We start from the raw sequence: 27,049 nt of genomic DNA on the forward strand, positions 1-27,049 counted from the left end.
CACACACACACACACACATATACACACTTACACACACACATATATACACACCTATATGTACATGCATATATCTTTTTATAAATCACATCGCATACAATATTTTTAAAATCATATTTGTTAACATCACTGCTGAGCTCATCAGAAAAGTCCAAGAGTTGAGAGCCATCAACCTAATGATGGCATATACATGTTTTCTAAAATATAATTTTTACCTAAAAGCTCCTATTTTGTTATTGGCAACAAATGTTGTCAGTTGCTTTCCTTGAAGTGACAGGTTTCCTTTGTTCATTTTTGAGAAATCATCTGCCAAACATGTAAGCCTAAATAAGCCTAGTTTGTTTGTCAGTTGTTCTTTCAAGTAAAAGTGATACTTCCTGAAAAAACTACTAGCTCAGCTCAGAGCTTAATCACACATCTTACTCCAGTATGAAACAGGAATTCTTTATGCATACTTCTTGTTTTGTCACACAGAATAGTAAAAAGATATATACTCAAGTTGAGATGTAATAAAATTCATTTTTCCTGCTTCTTAAGGACATCCTTAAGTGAAACTGACTTTTTAAAAAGCCGTGAGTACATATTAGCGAATACAATTTTTACCAGTATGTTTTAGTGCTACTACCTTGACTTGTGATCAGGCTGCAGCAATTTTAATCATCGTTGCTTTTGCACCATCAATACAAATGGCAAAAGAATTTAAGTTGCAAATAGTATCTTAGTATTATACTAAAATAGCTTCAACCTCACAGACCCCCGACAGGCTCCTGAGAATCATTTGGGATATTTAAATCAAACTTTAAGGGTATTTGGATGAAAACATCTTGTGGCTTTTTTTTTTTTTGACAGAGTTTTACTCTTGTTGCCCAGGCTGGAGTGCAATGGTGCGATCTCAGCTCACTGCAACCTCCACCTCCCAGGTTCAAGCGATTCTCCTGCCTCAGCCTCCCGTGTTGTTGTTGTTGTTTTGTTTTTTGAGACAGAGTCTCACTCTGTTGCCCAGGCTGGAGTACAGTGGTTAGCTGCAACCTCCGCCTCCCGGGTTCAAGTGATTCTCCTGCCTCAGCCTCCCAAATGGCTGGGACTGCAGGTGCCTGCCACCACGCCTGGCTAATTTTTGTATTTTTTTGGTAGAGACAGAGTTTTGCCATGTTGGCCAAGCTGGTCTCAAACTCCTTGCTTCAAGTGATCCGCCTACCTCGGCCTCCCAAAATTCTGGGATTACAGGCATGAGCCACTCTGCTGGTCCAAAAACATCTTATTTAAAAGGATTCTGAAGAAATATAAATCCACTAGCTGGATGAGACTAATACATCACGTATATATCACATTTACTATTGGTTTCCTCTGAAAGCAGAGTATGGTAAGCTGACAGAACAGGGCATGAGAAAGAAACTTTGGTGATAGCCACCAACAAAAACAACAAAAAAACAAAAACAAATAAACAATCTGGAACGTGGACCCAGTGAGGGGAGGATAGGCTTGAATAAATTTGTACTTCTAATTTAATTTATACAAAAGCCAACCAAAAGGTAAAGTTAAAAAAAGGAAGAAAAAAATCCTGCAGCCTAAGCAGAATTATCATCTCAGACCCACTTTTATTTTACTCGCTACCCACTAATTTCCTCATCAAAAAAGTGAGTAGAAAATTAATGCCAATAACTAGGGGTAGACAGCCAATGCCTATCAAAATAAATTTTACACAGCACTTCCTTTAGGGCCAGACATCCAGGTATTCTCCAGCTTTGTGTCTGGACTGTGGAGTCTACATACCAACTAAATCCTAAATAGCACAGATCAAACTGGGGGCTTGGTAGCAAGGCCAGGTGTCACACACCCTGTGGGCAGTATAAGAAGAGTCCTATTCAGAGTCCTTAATAGAACCAAAAACATTTCCTTCTTCTAGATTTCCAGGTTTTTAGTTTTATCAACTAATTTTTATTTAGCTCTGACCCTAGATTTAGCATCTGGAAATAGAGGTGTCTACTGGAGGAATTGTGTTATATGTAGCCCAAATGTGTTCATTCTCTTTTTAAAACTGTGTGCCTCTTAAGCATCAAGAATACATTGCTTATTTTCATTGACCTAAGAATTCTATCTCTCAGAATATATTACTAAAACTGATTTTAGTTATAGATAAACATCTAGCCACATGCTATTCATAGCAGAGAGGCAAGTCAAGTTGCAGGCAAGGTTAGGTTTAGTCAATCTCAATGAATTAGAAGCAGTCATTATAAATGACAGAGTATGCAAAATACAAAAGCTTATGATAAACTGAAAAAGAAAAACCCCCAACAGATTGCTACAATGTAATAGATTGGAAAAACAGAAAAAAAAATCCGTAGTGGTTGATACTAATGAATAAACTATGGGACATTTTTCTACTTTTAATTTATTTATCAAATGTTTATGGAGGATCAATAAATGCCAGGCAGTGTTCTAGATGATTGACATACATCAATGAACAAAGACCCTTGACCTCACGGAGCTTATATTCTGACAGATGGAGACAAACATATTTATTGTGTCAAATATGTAGTTAGTTTGAACTTAATAAATAGTATGAAAAGAGAAGCTCTTGAGGAAATGAGTTGACAGTATTCAAATGTCACCTTCTCAGCAGGGCCTATCCTGACTTTGCCCAGATCTCCACTTGATTAACCCTTATCCCCAAGTCTTTCCAGAATTAATAAGGTGTTCCAGGCAGAGTAAACAGCTAGGGCAAGACTCTAGGGTGGGAGTATGCCCGGGGTGTACAAAGCACAGCATAGAGGTCGATGTGGCCAACGCAGATTGAGAGCAAGGGCAAGTAGGAAAAGAGGTCAGAGAGAATGGGGTCCAATCATGCAGGCTCAGGTAGCCGGCTGTACAGACCATTGGTTTTACCAGGTGTAAAGAGAGATGTAGATTCATTATCCAAACATTAAAAATTTAAAAAAATTTAAATATTCAATGAGGTAGAAATTGTAAAAATGTCATGACTAGTAGACTGTGGATTGCCCCTCCCATCCTTTGATCTTGAGAGTTGCTTCTACTGATGGCATATTATTATAATTTTCTACTTCTTGGAAGGGAACTAGGCAGGGGTTCCCAAGTGGCACAGAGGTAACACTTCCTAGACAAGAGGCATGTGTGTGGCAAAGCTGTCTCAGAGGCTGCATTCCTCCCCTAGGATCTTCAGATGCCCACTCAGCCTCAGTGGGTAGTTCATTATCTCAGTTGTGCCTTCATGAGTCTGCTGGGATTGAGAATTGCCTATGAGTCAAGCAGCATACTTACTTACCACTCTCACTCCACAGCTTTGTCTTTTGTGCTGCCAGGTCATTTGCCAACTGAGTCACCTTATCTAGCTTTGCAGTTGCTTCATGCAAGCGCTCTTCATATAGAGTAGAGAGTTTCTCAGCATTTGCCTATAAGTTGAGAAAGAAGGGCTGGTCAGGGCTCACAGAGGATACTCTGAATCAGCTGCACAAAGGAAGAGGGGAGGAGTGGCTCCGGGGATCCGCATGCTCTCTTCTGTAGTAAAGAGCTCAGCCAGCATTGGGAGATCACATCTTCTGATTTCAGCAAGCACAATTAATTCTAGGGTCTGGACCCCAAGAGGCCTAAACTTTGCAGAGTATAGGGGTTACGGGAGATACCCAACTTCCTGGGTATTAGGATCCTTTCTAGAATTATTTACTTCTCTGGAGAAGGAAACATGTCAAACACTAATGAGATACATGATCCTTTTCTGACAGTACATATTTAACTGTCTTTTTCACTAGAATATAACTCTCATGAGGGTAGAGATCCAGTTTAAAGATATACCCCCTATTGTATAGAATAGTGCCTGGCACATAGGAAAGCAATATGCAAGGGCGGAGGGGCAGAGGAAGGGGAAGGAAGAGAGGTAAGAAGGGGAAGGAGGAGGAAGGAAATCTAGAAGGCTGCGCAAGCAGGATAGAAGAAAGGGATGGATCTAAGCCGCAACAGCCTAATAACAAAATGTGAGCTGCCAAAGCAACTGTACCCTCCTGATCACTATGGCTACAATCTCAAGATGACCCTGTTGGGTTAACACTTCAATCCCCAAACCCAACTTCTCAGAATTGGCTTTTCATGCCTGGAGAAAAAGATATGACATTGGCCTTTGCACTTTTACCCAATTAAAGTAACCAGTCTAATCGCCAGACTCTTGCCACACTCTGAGAACTCATGCTAGTGGTTTTGAGACCCAAGATCCTCAGACGGGACTAAGAGTTGCCAAATGTAAGATGAGTTATCCCCTTCACATACAAATTAACTATAGTTTGCATTCTTATTATTTATATGGTCAGAAACAGTAAAATTACATTGCTGGTGGGCTTCCATGGTTCTACAGATTTTACATAGCTGTTTTGATGAAACTCATGTATAAATTATCTTTTTATTATCTTTTTTTTTTTTTTTTTGAGACAGAGGCTCACTCTGTCACCAGGCTGGAGTGCAATGGCACAATCTTGGCTCACTGTAACCTCCACTTCCCAGGTTCAAGCGATTCTCCTGCCTCAGCCCCCTGAGTAGGTGGGATTATAGGCATGCGCCACCATGCCCAGCTAATTTTTGTATTTTTAGTAAAGATGGGGTTTCACCATTTTGGTCAGGCTGGTCTTGAACTCCTGACCTTGTGATCCGCCCGCCTCAGCTTCCCAAAGTGCTGGGATTATAGGCGATCTTTGAATGCCTTCCATCTGACCCATCGTGGGTGATGATGATGATGACACTATTAATGATAATAGCAGCAGCAGTTAATTTATTGGGTGCTTGTTACATACCCAGCTCTGTTCTGAGCTCTATGTTTTAAATCTTAATTAATACAGCAGCCCATGAGGCCTTTGTCTGTACAAAGAAAGTATGCTATGGAAATGGAAGAACTGGGAGACAAAGAAGAGATTACACCAATGAAATTTTGAGAAAACAGTGAGGTCTGGTGAGATGATGAAAGCTGATGGTGAGCCTAATCGTTTTCAGTGTTAACCTAATTGTTGTGATAGAGCAATGGCCAAAGGACCAGGAATATTTCAAAGGTGATACCAGGTTTAGTCCTCTGGAAAACTTCTGTATCAGCCAAAACCTAGGCCATCTCTAGCTGGAACCTACGCTCTGTTTAAGATTGCTTCCTTCATGCCATGTTGCAGGACTTTTCCTTAGTTCAGCTAAAGATGGGGTTCTTTGTCCCCGGCCACAAAAAATCAGGCTCACAGACAATTTGAATGGTGAGTAAGACAGGGTTTGATTGGGTGAAAAGGAAGAAAAGGGGGAAACAGGGACTCTCACAAGGCCAGAGTCCCTGCTTGAGCGCTTGCCGCCCGCAGCTTGAATCCCAGGTTCCACACAGGAAGAGGAGGGGCCAGGCTCCAACCCAATGCAAATGGCGTGAAGTTTCCGAGGCTCCACTCCAGTGGGCAGGCTGGTTGGAGTTTCTCCAGGGACCCCCTCCCACCTGGCTGTCTCACTTACTAATGGCTATTCTCTGAAAGACTACTGAATTATGTCTTCTTATATCTCCAATGCAGTGTTATGTAGTTCCAGTTCACAGATGTCCTACAGCACACCCAAGCTTGGTAGAAACAGACTTAACAGAGATTCAATGGCCAATTTCTCGAACGATGCCATCAGCCTCACATAGGTTAGAGCATTAATGTTAAATGCCAGACATGCTCAATTGTCCCCACTCTCCACTCCTAACTAGAAGAAAGCTATAGTAGTGATCAATGTGGAAATTTTTAGGTTGTCTGCACAGTTTCTAATTATATGTTGAATTTGTTTGCTCTCACTTCTGAAAATGACTTTGACAGTCAAAGTTGGCATGCTCATTTTCTTCCTCACGATATCTCTCAAAAGTTCAGATTGCCTCTTTCTACAAATGAGAAAACTGAGCACCAGAGAGGCTAAATAACTAGACCAAATTCACACAGCTATTAAATGTCAGAATTGGAATTCGAACTGAAACTGCCTGTGCAGATGCACACACACACAGAAAATGTCAAATATTAGATTTCTAAACATCTGTTGTATGAAGTGGTGATAAAGGAAATATTAAGGATTAATCGACTTGATGTCCTAGGTGGCCCAAATTGTCATGAATCCTGGGTTCCAGAGGAAAATGGATAAAAATAGGATGATTATGAAAACCATTTTTATTTTATGATGTCTGCAATAGTAAATGACCTGTTAACTGAGCCAGGAGGAACATATCCAGGTGTGAAAAATGGCATCTGTTTAGGGCCCTGAATATGCTGTGCTATGCACCTGTGTGCTTAGGGTGAAAAAGCACGGATCTCTACAAGACAACTTAGTCAATGGTGCGTGGAAATGGTAAGAAAAAGAGCCAAAGACTTCCCAGTTTTTCAAGACAGGTCTCCACGTGGTGAAGGCCAGCTGGGCTGTGTGTATCTGTAGAGTGGGCAGCCCACTTGGACAGATAGAAAAGGCACTTGCCCTTAGGTATAGCTTCACATGGTAGGTATCCACATAGGCACTGCTAACCACTGGTATAGTGTTTCCATGTATAAAGTATTTTCATAAACAGGATCTGCAAAAAGACAATTAGATTGTTTATCTAACAGTGGCCTATATGGGCATATAGCATGCAAAAGAGTTGTACCCTCAAAAGAATTTTTAATTTAAGCATAAGGATAAGCGGTATGTTTTGATACCAGGGATGAGAAGGTTAATAGAATAAGGCACATTTATCTTATAGCTGATTCTTAAAATGATGCATAAAAATGCTGCCTCCCAGAAATGCAGGGACTAATGGGAATTCAAAATAATCAAGATAATTGTGAAATTTCCTATAACTTCTAAATTGCCCTGAGCCTCTCTGTCAGCATAACATGCTTTTGAAAATGCTTCAGTCTCCACTGTACCACTGAGCATTGGCATTCTTGCCATTATAATTCATAAAATGATAAAGTAAACAATTCAAGGAACAGTTTAGCCTAATGTATATGCCTATGAGAGTTAACAGAAACAATTTATCATGCCAACAAATATTTAAAGCAGCAACAGGACATGCTCACCAACAGACATACACAGGATTTGGAATTGGAGTTCATCTCTTCCATAGAATTGTGTGACCTTGGACAAGTCACTGAATCTATGAGCTCCAAGAGGTATACGTAAAAGTTGATGCTAGTAATTGAGTGCAGAGACTCTACAAAGCACTGTAGTAAACATGAAAAATGAGACCTAGTTTCTGCTTTCAATGTTAGCAAAGTTAAAAGACTAGATAATGCATAAGTATAAAGAGGGACCCCAAAAGTGCTACAGGAACTCAAAAACAGGTAAGTCTTTAATGCAGGAGGTTGAACTTGAGCATTCCAAAGAGAATAATTAGTTTGGAAAAGGCAGATTGGTGTAAAAATGAATATTTGTTTAAAGGCAACCTGAAATGGAAGGTCCATGAAACAAAGCAATGGGATCTAAAACTGGCAAGACTGGTTGACTCTGATCAAAGGTTACAAGGTACCTCGAAAGCAGAAGTTTGGAGTTCATTTTTAAGCAGGGACATAATTCAATAAATCCTTGCTTTATGAATATTCTAAATACTTTACAAATATTAATTTGGGCATATAAATATAGGATGGTTTGAAAAAAGGAAGACTAGAAGCAAAAAAGATAATTTAGGAAACCACTGCAGTAATCTACTTAAAAAGTAGACAGACCTACATGGGAATGGGAATGGAAAACTATGAGATGGTAAAAACTGACCTGCTGCAATAATTGACTGAAAAGCAAATAGGGAGGAAAGAAGTGGTTGAGACTTAGAACCTGAGTTATAAAAAGAAACCAGGTGCCAGTGACAGAGATGTTCAGAGGAAGTGCCAGCTTCAGGAGAAACAAAGACACATGGCAGGGATTAAAGAGTAAGGAGGTAGTGAGATACACACCTACTGCTAGAAAAAGCCTATATTCCCATGAATGGAACATTAAGAATCCTTCTGATGAGGGCTCACAAGAAGAGGAGAGCTGTAGAGAGAGAATTAATCTTCTTAGAGATAGTTGGACGGCTGTGATTACAATGCTGGTAGTAACACGGACAGTAAAGGCAATTCTGCTGAGGTCTTAAATGGAAATGGGGAATATCCTATTGGAAACTGGAAGACAGACCATCCTTGTTACAAAATGCCAAAGAACTTGGCTGAACTATGCCCTGGTCCCTTGTGGAAGGCAAAATTTAAGAGTGATAAACTAGGATATTTGGTGGAAGAAATCCTTAAAGAAAGTGTTCAGGGCTCCATGGCTTCTCTTGATTGCTTAAAACAAAATATGAAGAGAGAGAAATAAAGATGAAATGTATAATCAAAGAGAAGCAGAATTGAAAGATTTAGAAAATTCTCAGCCTGGCCAGATTGTGAAGAATAAAAAAGTATTTTCAGAAAAAAAACCCTAAGGACATAGACAACCAAACATTTGATAAGGAAATTAGTAGGGATAGAAAGAAGACAGGACGATGGAAGAATGACCCTGAAGGCATTTCTGAGACCTTTGTGGCTGCCCCACCCACAAAGGCCCAGAAGGCCAGGGCCTTGATGGAAACGTGATTTCAAGAGAGGATTCCCTTGAGACCTCAGAGCTTGCTGCCCAGGGCTGCCTCAAGTCTTTGCTCCCCACATGCCAGTTCAGTGCTCCTCTGCCACTCAGGCAGGCCCAGGTTCAGCTCAGGTCACCACTCTGGAAGGCACATGCTGTAAACCATAGCAGCATCCATACAGTGCTAACTCTGCAGGAGATATGGAAGCATAGCTCCTCCACCTAGATTTCAAAGGATATTTTGGAAAGCCTTGGGGTTCAGGCAGAGAATTGCCATGGAAGCAGGACCACCACAGAGAGCCCCCACTATGGCAGTGGTGGTACTGTGAGGGCAGAGCTGCTCCCAACACCCCAGACTTGCAGAGCCACCAGCATGCAACACTAACCTGGGAGAGCCACAAGCACCCAACTTCAATTCCTGAGAGCTCCTGCCAGGGGGGGCAGTGCTACATGGGGCCCTGGGGACCCAAACTCCACCCCAGTATGTCCAGAAGGTCAGACATGGAGTCAACAAGATTATTCCCCACTTTCAAGATTTAATGTTGTTTGCTTTGTTTTCTGTTGGGCTTTTCCCTTTGTCACCTCTTTTTTCTTTCTGATTTCTCTGTTTTTTGGAATGGGAATGTCTATGCTATGCCTGTTCCACTATTTTATTGTGGAAACACATAACTTGTTTGATTTCACAAGCTCACAGTTGGAGGAGGAATTTGCCTCAAGATGAATCATGCCTTGAGTTTCACTCCTATATGATTTAGATGAGACTTTAGACTTTTGAGTTGATGCTGAAATGACTTAAGTCTTTGGAACCTATTGAGGTAGAATGAATGTATTTTGCTTATGTGAAGGACATAAATCTGGGGGGCCAGAGGTAGAATGCTATGGACTGAATATGTCCCCCTAAAATTCATATATTGAAAGAATGGCCAGTGTGATAGTGTTAGATGGGGCCTTTAGGAGGTGATGAAGTCATGAGGATAGGAGCTTTCATCAATGGGACTGGTACAAGGGAGCATCTGTCCCTTTCCCCTTTTTGCTCTTCTGCAATGTGAGGATGCAGCAAGAGGCACCATCTTAGAAGCAGAGAGACCTCACCAGACAATAAACCTGCTGCTACCTTGATCTTGGACTTTCCAGCCTCCAGAACTGTGAAAAATAAATTTCTATTATTTGTAAATTACCCAGTCTGTGGTATCTCATTACAGCAGCAGGAATGGACTAAGACACACACACACACACACACACACACACACACACACAGAGAGAGAGAGAGAGAAAGAGAGAGAGACTGTTTCTTTCTACTCAGTATGGTATTTAAAAGGAATTAATGTTAAATATTTCAGAAACCACTCCATATCACTGAAGATATTCTACATTTTTCTGACCATAGTCCATGGAGATCAAGCTTTATTGTCAGGCCATGTCTTTCCCAGATGACTTTATAAAATCTGCTCACAAGGAGAGAAGGTTGCAGCAACTAGCCATTTGCTCTGCTTAATCTAAAGCAAAGCTCCTCTCAACTACCAAAAGACAGGGTCGCTGATATCGATGATATCATTTGACATGACAGCTTGCAGCATATAGGCTAATGGGCTCAGTAAAGAAAGAACATGTGATGAACCTTTCTTATAGTACTGGCTGATTAAAAAGATGCCAGAGGACTTGAGGGAGAAAAAGTTCCCTCCTCTCAGCAAAGCTGTTTGTGTACACCATTCATTCAGATAGGTTCTAGGAGTATCCAGGCCATCACTGAGGAGCACTTATAACAAAAGTCATTCTTCAAGACAGACATAGATAGTGGCCTCAGATTTACAGCTCACTTACTTGTGCAATCACTAAAAAAATCCATAAGGAACATGGATTTGAATTCTGTTAAAACCAGAGGCCACTGTCAGGTCACATTCAGGTGATGGCTGTGTGACCTTAACAATGACCACTAAGGTCAGGCCTGATCTATTCCGTCCGAAGGACTATAGTCTTCATTAGAAAATACACTGAGTCACTAAGCTGGCTTATTTTTCTTTTCCCTCCCCTCCCATTTCTTCCCCTCCCTACTTCCATGTTCAGAAGACCACGAGGATGGCATGGGAGTATCTACCTTAGCTCTTGTCATCTGCTCAACACGGGTCAGGAGGTCATCTACTTCTAGCTGCAAGTCACTCTTGTCTTTTTCCAGTTTCTGCTTGACCTGCTGTAGATTTTCTACCTGGCCCTCGAGCTCAGCCAGGCTGTCTGCATGTCTCTTCTTCAAAGATGCAGAAGTTGCCTCAAAGTGCAGAGTGGCCTCTTCCATGTCTCGGCGCAGCTTCTGGAATTTGGTTTCCTGTTTCTTAGTTATTTCCAGCTGAGCCAAACTGGATCCTCCTACCTCCTCCAGCCTCTCATTCAAGTCAGCCAGGTCTTGGGTGAGGTCAGCTCTCTCCCTTTCCATCTTGGCTTGAGTGGTCCTTTCAGCTTCTAGTTTCTCTTTCAAATCCTTTATTTGAGTCTGTAGCAAGAAATAATTTTGACTTTTACTAAGCACTTGTAGCAAGAGCTTTACTCTATTTTTTTTTAATCACAAAGCTAACATGAAACTTTTGGTTCCCAATTTATAACTAAAGAAAACAGAATACACAGAAGTTAAGTGATTTGCCCCAATTCAGTACCAAGACCAGAATTAGAATTTGCAGTGCTGCCAAATTGCTCAGCCCCTGATGATGGGCAAGCTCATTAAATTATATAGATGGAGGGGAAAGCTTAGTAAAAAGCACTTCCCAAAGAAACAGGAAAATATCTTTCATACGACCAAAAAAAGTGTTTAAGAGCATTTATAAAAATTGGAATGGTAAATTTTATATACAAAAATCTTCCTCATTTGAAATTTGTTTATCTGATCTCAACTATCTAGGACTTGGGCAAAAATCTGATCAATAAAATGAACATCTTCAAGTTCAAGCAATTTAATTGTAAGAAATAGCATCAATTTAATTTTACACACAATTCTAAAAAACTTGGTTACTTGGTTTTCTAGTCTGCAGGAGATTTCAAGGAAGAGATTTGAAATAACAAACGAGAGCTGGTGAAGGAATGTGGACTACTAAAGCGAGTAGAGATACAGTATCATCAGAGGCAGGATTATTGGAAAAAGAAGTGATAACAACTCTCAGAGCCCCAGGCCCTTTTAGTATAGGTCAAACAGGTCTACAAATCCTGAGAACATTACTGTATTACAGTACAATGAAGCCACTGATGTTATTATCATCACCTTAAGTAATTAGGCATAGATTAGGATAGGGGAGAAAACAAGATAGAAACTGTTTTAGAATATGTTTTCCTTTCCATTAAATAAGACTACTGTGGCTTAGAAAAAACTAATTTCTAGATTATATCAAATAAGTAGTCTATCAGTTCTATAGATGAGGTATGACAGAAAAGGTGCTTAAAGAAAGTATGATTTCCACATTCAAGTAACCATGATCCTCTTCCAACTGGTTATCATGGGATCCAAGAAAATATTTATCCCAAATATTTATCCCACCATTGAACCAAACATTTCTGAAATGTTTTGTCAGAAATAATCTTTAGAGAACTTTTTGAGTCATTGAGGTAAGGAAATTTGTCTTTGGGATATATAGAAAAGTTTGTGTTTTTTTATTTTATTTTGGATAAAGTCAAGAGTCATTTGAAGACAAGCCCGATGAATATGATAACCACTTGGAGATTAATAGCGTGTCTGAAACTAAAATGTTTACAAAACATTGAGACTGGTTTTCTTATTTGGCTCAAAATATCTCAGAAGATAAATATCAGAAAGATGTTCCAAAATTATTTTGAGTCATGGTTATATTACTAAGATATTTATTTATCTCCAAAGGGAAATTATCCATCTAAATGTGTATGTGTGCATTTGTGTGTAAAATTACTTTATAACATGGTCATATGCTATAAAACTCACATGGTCTAAAACTTATAAATAGCTATCCATTATCAAATAATGTTTTGAGGCCACAAGTACCTATAGAACTTACTGATTTTCAATCGCCTTCTAATCACAAAGAATAATCATCATAAAAATTAAATTGCTAACACTGAATGCATACCATGGGTCAGGCACTGTGCTTACTACTTAAATATATTGTTGCATTTAGTAATATGAGCTCAATCATTGCCAGAAGGATTCATGAGTGAAAAAACAAGTTTTGGATTTTAGCACAATGCCTGGTTCACAGCAAACAGTCAACCAATTAGCTATTCAGTTTTATTATTCTCATAAGGAAATTTAAGCTTAACTCCATCTGTGGAATGCCACAATTTCCCTTCTTAACCACTGTTCTTTTCTGCCTCTGCCTGTGGTTGGCTAAGGGTATGAATATCTTGGCAGAGAATTAGTCATTGAACCACCAGTCATCACCCATGGATCTAAATATAAATACACAGGCATATTTGATAATTGATTACCTGAAGCTCTTTAACCGTCTTCTGAAGCTGAGCTACCAGGCCTTTCTCATTCTCCACTTTTGAATTCATCTGACTCATTTCTAATTCTTTCCTGTTTAGAAAAAGATATCAAACACAATTGTTCAGAATAATAACATTTTGTTTAAAGTAGTTAGAATTGTAATATTCCTCACACAAAGAAAAGATAAATGTTTGAGGTGATAGATATCCCAATTACCCTGATTTACTCATTGTACATTGTATACAGGTATCAAAATAGCACATGCACTCCAAAAATATGTACAATTATATCAATAAAAAAACACAACCAGGCTTTAACCAAAAGTAAAAAATACCATTTTGTTTAATTATGTTTTAAATTATAGATATAACACAATAATTCATTCTCATTTTAAAACTTCAATGATTATACCTACATCTGAAGTTTTCTTGGCTATGATACCTGATAAGGTTTGGCTGTGTCCACCCGAATCTCATCTTGAATTTCCACATGTTGTAGGGGGGACCCAGCGGGAGGTAATTGAATCATGGGGGCAAGTCTTTGCTGTGCTGTTCTTGTGGTAGTGACTATATAACAAGATCTAACGTTTTATAAAGAGGAGTTCTCCTGCACAAGTTCTCTCTTTTTGCCTGCAGCATCCATGTTAGATGTGACTTGCTCCTCCTTGCCTTCCACCATGATTGTGAGGCCTCCCCAGCCACGTGGAACTGTAAGTCTGTTAAACCCTTTTTCCTGTATAAATTACCCAGTCTCAGGTAACTTTTTTATCAGCAGTGTGAAAACGGACTAATATAGAAATTGGTACCAGTAGAGTGGGGTGCTGATGAAAAGATACCCAAAAATGTGGAAGTGACTTTGGAACTGGGTAACAGGCAGAGGTTGGAACAGTTTGGAGGGCTCAGAAGAAGAAAGGAAAATGCGGAAAGTTTGAAACTCCCTAGAGATTTGTTGAATAGCTTCGACCAAAATGCTGATAATGAAATGGACAATGAAATCCAGGCTAAGGTAGTCTCAGATGGAGATGAGGAACTTGGGAACCAGAGCAAAGGTGACTCTTGTTATGTTTTAGCAAAGAGACTGGTGGCATTTTTCCTCTGCTCTAGAACTTTGTGGAACTTTGAACTTCAGAGATATGATTTAGGGTATCTGGCGGAAGGAATTTCTAAGCAGCAAAGCATTCAAGAGGTGACTTGGGTGCTGTTAAATGCATTCAGTTTTGTTTTGTTTTGTTTTCAGACTGAGTCTTGCTCTGTCACCCAGGCTGGATTGCAGTGGTACAATCTTGGCTCACTGCAACCTCCACCTCCCAGGTTCAAGCAATTCTCCTGCCTCAGCCTCCTGAGTAGCTGAGACTACAGGCTCATGCTGCCCTGCCCAGCAAATTTTTTGTCTTTTAGTAGAGGAAGGGTTTCACTGTGTTGCCCAGGCTGGTCTCTAAGTCCTGAGCTCAGGCAATCTGCCCGCCTTGGCCTCCAGAGTGCTAGGATTACAGGCATGAGCCACTGCACCCTGCCTGCATTCAGTTTTATAAGGAAAGCAGAATATAAAAGTTTGGAAAATTTGCAGCCTGACAGTGTGATAGAAGAAAAAAAAATCCCATTTTCTGAGAAAAAATTCAAGCCAGCTGCAGAAATTTGCATAAGTTACAAGGAACCAAATGTTAATACCCAAGACAACTGGAAAAATGTCTCCAGGCCATGTCAGAGGTCTTCAATACAGACCCTCCCATCACAGGCCTAGAGGCCCAGGAGGAAAAATTGGTTTCGTGGGCTGGGCCCAGGGTCCCCGTGCTGTGTGCAGCCTAGGGACTTGGTGCCCTGCGTCCCAGCTGCTCCAGCCATGGCTGAAAGGGGTCAACATAGAGCTTGGGTCATGGCTTCAGAGGGTGCAAGCCCCAAGCCTTGGCAACTTCCACCTGGTATGGAGCCTATGAGTACACAGAAGTCATGAATTGGGGTTTGGGAAATTCCACCTAAATTTCAGATGTATGGAAATGCCTGGATGCCCAAGCAGAAGTTTGCTGCAGGAGCGGGGCCCTCATGGAGAACCTCTGCTACAGCAGTGTGGAAGGGAAATGTGGGGTCGGGGCTCCCACACAGAGTCCCTGCTGGGGCACTGCCTAGTGGAAGTGTAAGAAGAGGGCCACTGTCCTCCAGATACCAGAATGGTAGATCCACTGACAGTTTGCACCGTGCACCTGGAAAAGCTGCAGACATTCAACACCAGCCCATGAAGGCAGCTGGGAGGGAGGCTTTACCCTGCAAAGCTGCAGGGGAGGATCTGCCCAAGACAATGGGAACCTACCTCTTGCATCGGTGTACCCTGGATGTGAGACACGGAGATCATTTTGGAGATTTAGGATTTGACTGCTCTGCTGGATTTCAGACTTGGATAGGGCCTGTAGCCCCTTTGTTTGGGCCAATTTCTCCCATTTGGAATGGCTGTATTTACCCAGTGCCTGTACCCCCATTGTGTCTAGGAAATAACTAACTTGCTTTTGATTTTACAGGCTATTAGGCAGAAGGGACTTGCCTTGTCTTGGATAAGACTTTGGATTGTGGACTTTTGAGTTAAAGCTGAAATGAGTTAAGACTTTAGGGGACTGTGGGGAAGGCATGATTGGTTTTGAAATGTGAGGACATGAGATTTGAGAGGGGCCGGGGTAGAATTATATGGTTTGGCTGTGTCCCCATCCAAATCTCATCTTGAATTTCCAGGTGTTGTGGGAGGAACCCTGTGGGAGGTAATTGAATCATGGGGGCAAGTCTTTCCCATGCTGTTCTCATGATAGTGAGTAAGTCTCTTGAGATCTGATGGTTTTATAAAGAGGAGTCCCCCTGCACAAGTTCTCTCTGTTTTTGCCTGCCGCCATCCATATAAGATGTGACTTCCTCCTCCTTGTCTTCCGCCATGACTGTGAGGCCTCCCAAGACATGTGGAACTGTAAATCCATTAAACCCTTTTTCCTGTATAAATTACCCAATCTTGGGTATGTCTTTATCAGCAACATGAAAACAAACTAATGTCATACCCAATCCCTGCTTTCCCACTAGAGGAAACTACCATTATCCATTTAGTGTAAATCCTTCCAGAAATTTAAGTACTGACATATGTTTGTGCTTACATGTGTACATGTAGCTGTAGAGTTTCATTTTCCTTACTGTGATAGAACATTTATTTGCATGTATAGATTAACAACTTGATTGATATTAATATATTATTACATTAAGATATTGATAATAGCATTTATATTAAATATGTATTTAATATTAAATATTGTTATATTTAATATTTTAAATATATTATTGAATTGAGAATGGTTTTTTTTTTGAGTTTCACTCTTGTTGCCCAGGCTGGAGTGCAATGGTGTGATCTCAGCTCAGCTCAATCTCTGCCTCCCAGGTTCAAGCAATTCTCCTGCCTCAGCGTTCTGAGCAGCTGGGATTACAGGCATGTGCCACCAAGCCTGACTAATTTTGTATTTTTAGTAGAGACAGGGTTTATCCATGTTGGCCAGGCTGGTCTCGAACTCCCAACCTCAGGCGATCTGCCCACCTTCACCTCCCACAGTGCTGGGATTACAGGCATGAGCCACCACACCCAGCCTGAGAATGTATTCTTATCAATATATTAAGCTTAAAAATCTTAAGCTATTATATTTTAAGCTAATTATTATATTAATAACATATTAATTCAATAATATATTTTTCTACACAAGCCTACACAGAGTACTCCATTTAAAAATTAACTATGACATAATATTTCATGATTTAGACATTCCTTAGTTTGAATTTCACAATTAATAAGCACTTAGGTTTTCCTTAATATTTTGCTTTTACAAATCAAACTGTTCATAATCATGCCCCTTGTATACATGAGAGTGTTCCTCTAGAGTGGATACTGAGCAGGAAATTACTGGGTAATGTATAGGTGAGTGCTAAAAAAATAAGATAGCCCTGTCCCTTGCCCTCCATTAGCAGTGTGAGATCATTGCTTCTCTACATTTATTCTTAATATCACACTTCTGAAATTTTCTTAGAAAATAGATTACTATTTCATTGTTTTATTTTGAATGCCCTCGTTTACTAGTAATGACTACATCTTGTCAACTATTAGTATTTTTAAATGGCCAGTAAACCAAATGGACCGCCTGTGTATGTTCTTTGCCCATTTTTCTGTTAGGTTTGTTCATCTAATTATTGAGTTACAGATTTTCCTTGGATTCTTGACATTTTTTATATTTGTTACAAATTTTTATCTCACTTTATAATTTGTCTCCATTTTATTTGTGTTGGCGTTTGCCACATGTTTAAAATTTTGATGTCAAATGTATCAATGCCTTCCTTTTGTCTTTGGCTTTTTGTGACTTGTTCAAGAAGACTTATCCTGTCAATTTCCTAAGAATTATTGACTGCATTTTATTCTAATTTTTTAAAAATTGTGGTAAGAACACTTAACATGAGCTCTACTCTCTTAAATTTTTAAGTACAAAATGTAGTATTGTTAACTACAGGCAAAATGTTGTAAAGCAGATCTCTAGAACTTAATCATCTTACATAATCAACTTTATACTCATTGAACAGAAACTCTCCATTATTTCTCCCTCCTCCCAGCCCTTGGCAACCACTTTTCTATGAATTTGTTTCTATGAATTCGATTATTTTAGATACCTCTATCAGTGGAATCATGCAGTCTTTTTCCTTTTTGTGACTGGCTTAGTTCCCTTAGTATAATGTCCTCCAAATTCATCCATGTTTTTCCACATGGCAGGGGTTTCTTTTCAAGGCTCAATAATAGTCCACTGTGTATGTATATTTTATATACATATATATATATGTATGTATACAGATGTATGTATGAATGTATGTATGTGTGTGTTTGGGTTTTTTTTTCATTTTTAAGTTTATTTTTTATTTCAATAGGTTTTTGTGTATATGTATATATACATATATGTATATGTATACACACACACACACACACACACACACACACACACACACATCACATTTTCTTTATCCACTCATGTATCAGTGAATATTTAGGTTGCTTCTATATATTGGCTATTGTGAATAATGTGGCATCTTCTAATGGTTTTATGGCTTTGTTTTGACATTGAGTTCATTAGTGCAACTGAAGTTTGTGTTTATAAATTGTATGAGGTAGCAATTTCTCTCACCTCAGGAAATTAATAGCTAATAATTCCAATACCATTTAAGTCTCTTGTCATCGCTAATTTGAAATGCCACCTTTACCGCTTATTGTTTCAGATATACATAGGTCTATTTAGGGGAAAAGTTTTATAATAAAGTTACAACTTTTTAAAAATATGGATTTCTAAAATGCTAAAACTCTTGACCTGTGGCCTACACGACATACAGTATCATTTACACTTTGCTGGTTATCATTTGCACTGAAACACAACTTCAAAATTGAATGCTAAGGGAGCTCTGTCATCATTTTGCTTTAATTATTCCATTCCATTCATAAGGTCGCTTGTTTCATCGTTTCTAAACACCTATTAAGCCCAGTAACTTGTTAGCAGAATATGAGTCAAGCCTCACCAAGAGCATGTATAATAGCATATGTATATACCAACAAGAAAGCCAGAGGCTCACAGCTGGTCACTGGACTCTTTTCCCTCTTTCACTGTGGGCCTCAACCATTGATATACTACTATCTTTAATGTGGCCTTTTTTGAGACAGAGTCTCGCTCTGTCGCCAGGCTGGAGTACAGTGGCATGATCTCAGCTCACTGCAACCTCCGACTCCTGGGTTCAAGCGATTCTCCTCCCTCAGCCTCCCGAGTAGCTGGGACTATGGGCGCATGCCACCACGCCCAGCTAATTTTTGTATTTTTAGTAGAGATGGGGTTTCACCATGTTGCCCAGGATGGTCTCGATCTCTTGACCACGTGATCCACCCACCTCGGAAACCTGACCCATCTTACTCTTCATCCTCACTGTTTTCTTCTCTTATTTGGTATAATCTAAATAAATTGAAAATCCATAATGGTTAAAAGAAAAAAAAAGTCTAGTTAAACAGAGGAAGATGACAAAAGGGAGAAGGTGAGAAAATCCATGTCACTGACTAGTAGAACTAAACTGAGAAAGCCAAGTTGCCCTGAGTTCTTTGGGGTGTAAGGAATCCAGATGAATTGAAAGTTTCCCTAATTTTGATCATTTTCAAGGCTTGTTTTAGATTTTAAGGTTTAATATTTATATAGTAAATTATTTCACCAAATTCCTATATAAATATTAAGTTACGTCTGGAAAACATATATAAGTAATCTGAATATGTAAGTCTTCACATCAGGATCAATTTTTTTTTTTTTTTTTTTTACATTTTATGCCATTGGTCTCGTCATGAGTAAAAAGGAGAGTGTCATTTTTATTTTTTTGACTTATAGCTGCAAGTTCCCAATAGTTTACATCTCATATACCTTACACCATTCTTTCTCATTTGCTAGTCAGATATTTTCTGTTACGTCCTTCTAGATTATGCATCTGGTCTCTTTACAACTATAAAATAAAGTCCAGTAAAGAAAAAAAAAATTGTTTCCTAGGCTTGTTATCCTTGCCTTGGGTCTTGAGCTATCTGGCCCTGGAGTCCTAACGATAAATGAAATGAGAAAGCTGTTCCTTCTAATATAAGGTCTCCAACAATCTCATGTCAACAGAAAGGTGGCTTACTTCCTCAGCTCTTCTGCCAGGTGTCGCTGGCTGCTTTCCAGGTTCTCCATACTTTCCCGATTCAGCTTTAAATTGCCCTCCAGTTTGTGCAGTTCCCTTTCACAGTTCATTCTCGCTTTTCTCTCCTGCTCAAGGGCACCCTCAAGCTGACAAAAGGAAACATTATTTAGCTAAATAAATAGGTAGAGTTTATACTTCACTAGATGTGTTCATTAACCACTTACCTTCTGGAAAAAGAAAGAAAGACACAAGCACAAATTCTATAAATGATGCCCAGTAACATAGATATTTCCAAATAAATATTGCATATGTCAATAGGTTAACAAAAGAATCCAGAAATCACAGGGATCGAAGAAAATTAGAAATAACAGAATATGAGTTCTGTCTTAGGGAAGGAACCAACAAGAAATGGCCAGTGAGCCCTTGATTGATCATTTTCCAATGATAGGAAGCTCACTTCTTCACATGGCAGCTCATTTCACGGGTGGATAAGTCCATTTACTTGGGAGTGCTTCTTCATAAGAAGCCAAAATATTCCCTGTAAATTCTCTCCACAAGTACAAGCTCTGCTCCCTGGAGCAACACCAAGCAAATCAGTTTCCACATGATCATCCTTAATAATTTGGAAGAACCCCCCCGGCATCACTGGCCCATTCAAACACATTCTCACATGTCATGATTTCCAAGCCCCATCACCACCTTGGTACCCTCTTCCAGTTCATAACATTATGTCATATTCTGGTTCCTCACTAAATGTTCCCCATCAGAACATTCCAGTTTTGTATGGATTAGTATTGCCAGGAATTATATAGAGGTTAATTTTCCAGGAAGCTAGATAACAGTCACAATATGGCTTTTTATTTATTGATATGTCTACTTTAAAACAATGGAAGATATCCTCTGTAACCAGCCAAAGAGATGAAATTCAAATTGGGAGGGAGGGAGAAATTCTGGAAAGGATTCCAAATTCATACGTTGAAATCCTAATTCCCAGAATGATGGTGTTGGGAGGTGGGCCCTTTAGGAAGTGATGAGGTCATGAAGGTAGAGCCCCCATGAATGGAATTAGTACTTATAAAAGAGATCCTGGAGAGCTCCCTTGTTCCTTCTGTGATGTGAGGACACAGGGAGAAGTCACCCTCCATAAACCAGGAAATGAGTTCTCACTAGACACCAACTCTGCTGGTACTTTGATCATGGACTTCCCAGCCTCCAGAACTGTAGGAAATAAACTGCTATTTATTTGCCACCCAGTTTATGGTATTTTATTATAGCAGCCTGAATGGACTAAGACACCAGGAGAGAATAAGTGTGTGGGTGGGTGTGTGGGTGTGGGTAGGTGTGTGTGATGTGCATATATAAGCACACATATAAACACCCAAAAATCCTTACGCTGAGGCTTTGTGAGATATGTAATTATTGGAAATAGGAACAAATGTAACACAACGAATAGATAATAGAAGAAATTTATATAGAGGCAGGAAGAAAGAGCAGCAGATAAGAAGAAAAAAAAAAAAACCTAACCACTCTTGTCAACAATTTTATAAAGGCTACACTTTGGGGACTACTGTGAGCATAAATGCATACACTATGTCAGCTGGGGTGGAAAAAAGGAAGAATTATGAACCCACACATTGAAACTGGTGTGAAACAGCTTTATTTCACAGGGCATTTAGAGGCAAAATAGGGGCATCATCTCTAGAATCTTAAAAGTATTTTCCAATAGTGTAGGTAGAACACAACTTGTGGCTCACATATCTTTCAACCATAAATAAATCTCAGCACACCACTGGAAACACACATGGCCTTTAAAACTAATCCTTCAACACTAGTGTCAAATACAGTACCAGCATATCTGTGGGGCAAAATACCAGGTTCTGTGGGAGATATGGGGAAAAGCCAGTCACCTAGAGTGATAACCCTTTACCATTCATCTTAATGTTCTTTTTCCATTGCCCAGGGTTGAATGAAAATTGCTTTTAAAAACTGACAGATTATATGCAGAGACCTCTCTTATACTATCGTGGTTTTGTGTATAAGAAAAAGAACCCTTTTATTCTCAATAATCAGGAAAACAAACTATGCTACTAGGTTTTTCTGAAACTGTCAAGATAAATTAATGAAGTAAAAACTGGAGTTATGTATATATGTAGACAGATAGATAACTAACCAGATACACCGTTACTGACCTCATCAACTTGCTGTTCCAGCTTCAGATTTGCTTTGCTCAGGCTGCTGAGCTTCTCCTCCTCCATGTGCAGGTCATCCAGGGTCTGCTGATGGGCCTCCTGCACAACCTTGGCTGCTCTGTTAAGTTTGCTGATATCCTCATTTAGAAACTCTATTTCCTCAGTCAAGTTCTTGACCTGTGGGAAGAAGATGACAGCTTCATTAAAGCCACTGCTGGAAAGTTGGGCATAACACTGAGGGTCATTTCTCTTCTGTCGTCCAAAACTACGCATGAGGTATCCAATGTCACAAAGAGCTGTATTTAGACAAATTCCTAATACACTTTCTAAAGCTACATTTAGTTTTTCTCCCACAAAAATGATCTGTTATCTGTCATGGTGAGGAAATGGAGTATTCTGTTTAAACATTAATATGGGTAAATAATTAACATTATTTATAATTAAACATTATTAATATGAACTAAATTGGATGGCCAATTTAATTCACATTATTATATAACAGTAACAACACTAAAAGCAATTGCAATTTCTTTTGAGGAGTCATGGCATGTACTGATTGTGTTGTGCCTCAGTATCCCAAGAAAGTGGCAGTTAAAGAAAGGTTCCAGCTGATAAAACATGCAAACATGGAAGTTGACTGTATCAGGCCCATGTGCTTTTTATGAAAGGGAATCAATAAAAACGAGAGTGCTATTTAATAGCCTGCCAAAATTATGGCGTCACTTTGGAGATTGTGTATCAGAGGCTTGATGCGGACTCCTCACTGTCCTCAATCCACACACAGATGCGCAAGTTAAAACCCTCAAACAAACTCTCAGCCAAAACAAACAAAACATGAAAGCCCTTAACTAGAATTAAAGTGACATCTTCAAGGTCAAACTCCAAATCAATGACACAGCTGGGGACTCAGGCACATCCCAAATTATCTTTTAGCAAACCATATCATGTTCTCTCTCCTTCCAAAAAAAAAAAAAAAAAGGGTTCTTACAGGCCCGATGAAACCATTTTACTCTATTACAGAGTTCAGATGCAATAGGATTGAAACAAATGAAAATGTTTCATTTGGGAGATTAAATAAGGTTCCATAAGTTCAAATTGGAAATCTGAATTGGGACAGCATAGTTTATCAGACTCTATATTTTGTGCCAGTTCTGACTCTCAATGCTGTAAAGTTGCAGGCCACTGTGTTAATTAACTTGAATAGAGCAAGTCAGATACCAAAACCTGATTTGAGAGTGGAATTCTGGCTGCTAGGCCTTCTTAACTAACATTATGGAAAAAGTACCTTGTGCTCTGTAGTACGCTTCTCCTTCTCTGACTTCACCAACATTGTTTCCAGGTCATCGATTTCTTTCTTCAACTCAAAACATTCATCTTCGAGTTTCCGCCCCCTGGCAGTCAGCTCAGAATTTATCTCCTCTTCTTCCTCCACCCTCTCCGACAGCTCCTTTACTCTGGCCTCCAGCTGGATCTTGGATTTAATCAGCCACTCGCACTGCTCTTCAACATTTGCCAGTGTCTCTTGCTCCTGCCATGATGAGGAGAAAATTGTTGCCAACAGCTGGAAGTAATTTGTCAGCTAGGCGAAAATGCTGCTTAACACACAGCAAAGAGATAATTGCCTGCCCTCTGCCCAGCACTTTCACCTACCTTTCCTAAACAGCTGCAATAATATTCCCAGGTCCCTGATCCGATCACTGAGAAGTGGAGAAGTTGCTTGTGTTTGGAGGTGCTTTCAATCTCTCAGGCCAATTCAGTAGATTAGATTACTTCTTCTAAAGCACTTAATAGAATCCTGGTGGCCTAAAGGAGCTAGCATGCCTCCAAAAATCAGTGGTGTGCTGCTTAAACCACAGCTTCTGGAAATATCCATGTAGGCACAGAGTTTGAGGTTGATAACTGCTCAGGAAATCATCTTTTAAGAAAGCAGAGTTCCCTCTGAATATTGCACTATAACTGTTATAAGTGCATGGATGTACGTGTTTAATATACATCTCTTCTAATAAATTGAGCTGAGTCATATGTTTTTTAAATTCATAGGCTAAATTTAGAATTCATAAGGTTATTTGCAAGTCACTAACTAGAGTTCACTGTTATTTCCAACTAAAATTTTTGCCTCAATGATTCTGCCAGCACGGAGTTACACAAAGAGCATGTGGTACTCTTTCATTTATCCTTTCACAGGCACTGCCTCCAGCTCTTACTCGGTGACCCATTGTTTCTGTGTTATGGGTCAAGTAAAAAGCAAAGGGGCTTTTTACTACAGAGCACCTTTCATAACTTTAAACCCCTCTAATTTGTCTTCTTTATTGGCTAAATAAAACCTCTTCTTCATAAGCAAGTTCTTAATTGTTGTGGGTCTTGCTGTAATATAACTTTACATACATTTTCATCTTCCATCTCGAGACCTCACCTATCCTTCATAATATGCCAGTTTGGGCAACATATTAATGATCCATTTGCCTCACTTAACTTGTGTCTGCTAATTAGATCAAGAGTGGGGGGCTGGGGGGAGGTAAAAATCCAGGCTATTGGCCTCTGAGTAGCTCCTGGCTGGAGAATGGCTGCCTACCCAGCAAACGGGGCTCAAAGAAGCACAGATGGGGAGAGGTATAGAATAATAAATGTACAACTTCACTGAAAACCCCAGAACAGGGGCTAAATAGAAAGAAGTATCAGGACATTTAGGAAGGGTCAATGCAAATCAGAGAAGCTTCCAATGTATGGGAAATAATGGGGACATTTTATCTTAGTTCACCCCAGGTTGACAAGCAGAACAGTTTTTGCTGCATTCCATTCAGCCTGTATACAAGACCTGTCACCATCACTGAACAAAGAGGACAGTCCAATCGACCATCATTGATCTCTTCATTAAACATGACAGCAGGATTTGGGGGCTGAGCAATGGTGTGGCAGTTTAGCAGTAGGAAGATTCTTTCCCCAATGGCAGCTCTCTGACGTACTCACAATGTTAATTGGAATGGGGTCACTCAGTTCTGCTGGAATTTTGACTAAGCAAAGAAGGATTTCAAAATATATTTTTTTTGGATTCTTTTGTGTTTAGCTTTCTCCCTTAAAATAAATAATCATAAATAGATATTATATATAATAATATATAATGATAGCTCTGTCAACTTCTTAATCACAGTTACAATCTGAACTCATCTCAGCCTTCTTGGGTTTGCTCTAGAGTTTGCTTCCATGTGTTTCCCATGCTCCCTACAATGATCTTTGACATGCATATCAAGCTTTTGTCTACCATGCCCTACACAAGCTGGGTCCATTTCTATCTCCTGCATCACCCCAGGTAGCACTGGCTACTTTCCATCAGTAGGAAGAATGATAGAAACTGGGAGGCCAGGTCTCAACCAAAGTTACATATTCCCTAAGCCAAAATATTTTACAAATTGTGATTCTTACAGTTTCTTACAGTAGCTTTGAAATGGGGCCCAGGAATTTGTATTTTTAACAAGCATACCAGGTAAGACTGTATACACTGAAGTTGTAGAATCACTGCTATGTTAAATATGTATCAGAAATGGGGGGTTGGGTGTAAAGTCTTACATAAAATACAGCCTGTTGGCATGCTGGTAGATAATACAGCTCCAAAATATTAAAAAGTAATAATAATAAAAGAATAACTTGTGTCAGTCTGAAAGCACTAAATTTTCTCTTTTTAGTAGAGTTTCAAAATAAGAAAAACTGTTGTTTCTTGTTTAAAAAGCAAGATAAATTATATTTGAACACAGCATTTTTCAACTTAACGCTGTGCTAAGTAGAGAGGAAAGTATTATAAAGGTGGTTAAAATTTCACCCTGGCCCTTTGGGCTGTTTCAGGATCACAGTAGTCCGAGGGCTAGGGAGGAGTAACATGAAAGAGAGTGAGTAATGACACGTTAGCATCATACTGTAGACAGAGGCTTGAATGCCAAAACCAGGTGTTTGGAGTCTAAAAATGTATGTATTATATGATCTGAGGGTTGCTCACCCATGAAGCGACATGATGCTTTTTTAAAGACAATGGTTCTTAATCTGGACTGGATATCAGAGTCACCCACAGAGATTATTTGGACCCACACAGAGTCTGCTTAATCAAAATATCTGAGAGTGGAGTCTAGGCATCTTTATTTTTATTTTTTTTAATGTTTCACAAATAAATTTGATACAAAGCCAAGGTTAAGAACTGTTTTAAAAACTCAGCTCACTGAACAATGAGAACACATGGACACAGGAAGGGGAACATCACACTCTGGGGACTGTTGTGGGGTGGGGGGAGGGGGGAGGGATAGCATTAGGAGATATACCTAATGCTAAATGATGAGTTAATGGGTGCAGCACACCAGCATGGCACATGTATACATATGTAACTAACCTGCACATTGTGCACATGTACCCTAAAACTTAAAGTATAATAATAATAAAATTAATTAATTAATTTAAAAAAAAAAAAAAGCTCATTAGTAATGTTGATTTGGACCCAGGAAGGGGAAGCAGGGAGACCAAAATCAGGATATCTGACTAGAAGCACACTGCAGCATTCCTGAAGATCTCAGTCAAGCTTTTCTTGGGACCTACTAAAATCCTGTCTGCTGATTTGCTAATGGGTCATGGGCTACATACAAACTTTAAATTAAGACCCAGAGCTTCCTGGCCTCCATGATGTGCTATTATACAGTAAAAACCCATCTGATAATTTGTCCCTTTTTAAAAGACATCTTGCCAATTAAATCACTTCACTATGAAACAGGGTATCTCTTTGTTTACATTGTCTTTGGTTTTATAAAATCCTTTGGTATTTGAAAACCACATGCATCTATTTTTTTGTTTCCGTGTCAACACTGCCTGCTTAACAAGGGAGTCTAATTAAAAACTTGATTTAAAGAACAAATGGTGGGGCTACTCACAGCCTGAAGCTGAAGAATCAGGTCATTTTTTTCCTGAGTGAGGGATACTTGCTTTGCTTTCAGTTCCTCCCTCTGAAACTCTGATTTCTCCAAGGCTTTCTGTAATTGTGCACACTCTTCCTTCAGTCCAGCTATTTCTTCTCCTACTTCTGAAGATTTAACAAGAGGCTTGATCTTGAAGAAGAGCCTCATCCAGGGCCAGTTCTTCACAGCCATGAAAGCTCTTATGTTCCATTGGATCAAAATAAGTGCATCCCTAAATCAAGAAAGAAAAAA

The 27,049-nt window shown here is 39.5% G+C and overlaps 1 protein-coding gene and 1 long non-coding RNA gene across 3 annotated transcripts in view; one reads left to right on the plus strand and one right to left on the minus strand.

Annotated features, from left to right (window-relative positions):
• MYH15 (myosin heavy chain 15) overlaps positions 1–27,049 on the minus strand; it is a 173,182-nt gene that overhangs the window by 40,149 nt on the left and 105,984 nt on the right. For both annotated transcript variants that reach the window (XM_031009296.3, XM_055383530.2), the window contains 7 exons: positions 26,774–27,029; positions 23,155–23,397; positions 21,870–22,046; positions 19,681–19,826; positions 12,991–13,081; positions 10,649–11,038; positions 3,281–3,407 (listed from right to left, as the gene is read on the minus strand). In XM_031009296.3, coding sequence (XP_030865156.3) covers positions 3,281–3,407; positions 10,649–11,038; positions 12,991–13,081; positions 19,681–19,826; positions 21,870–22,046; positions 23,155–23,397; positions 26,774–27,029 — 1,430 coding nt within the window. The remainder of the gene's footprint in view (positions 1–3,280; positions 3,408–10,648; positions 11,039–12,990; positions 13,082–19,680; positions 19,827–21,869; positions 22,047–23,154; positions 23,398–26,773; positions 27,030–27,049) is intronic.
• The window catches only part of LOC129532720 (uncharacterized), an 83,243-nt gene that overhangs the window by 37,597 nt on the left and 18,597 nt on the right, over positions 1–27,049 (plus strand). Inside the window, exon 2 of the long non-coding RNA XR_008678587.2 lies at positions 13,627–13,700. This is a non-coding gene — a long non-coding RNA (uncharacterized lncRNA). The remainder of the gene's footprint in view (positions 1–13,626; positions 13,701–27,049) is intronic.

The sequence above is a fragment of the Gorilla gorilla genome, chromosome 2 (assembly GCF_029281585.2).
Source record: "Gorilla gorilla gorilla isolate KB3781 chromosome 2, NHGRI_mGorGor1-v2.1_pri, whole genome shotgun sequence".
NCBI classification, from domain to species: domain Eukaryota; kingdom Metazoa; phylum Chordata; class Mammalia; order Primates; family Hominidae; genus Gorilla; species Gorilla gorilla.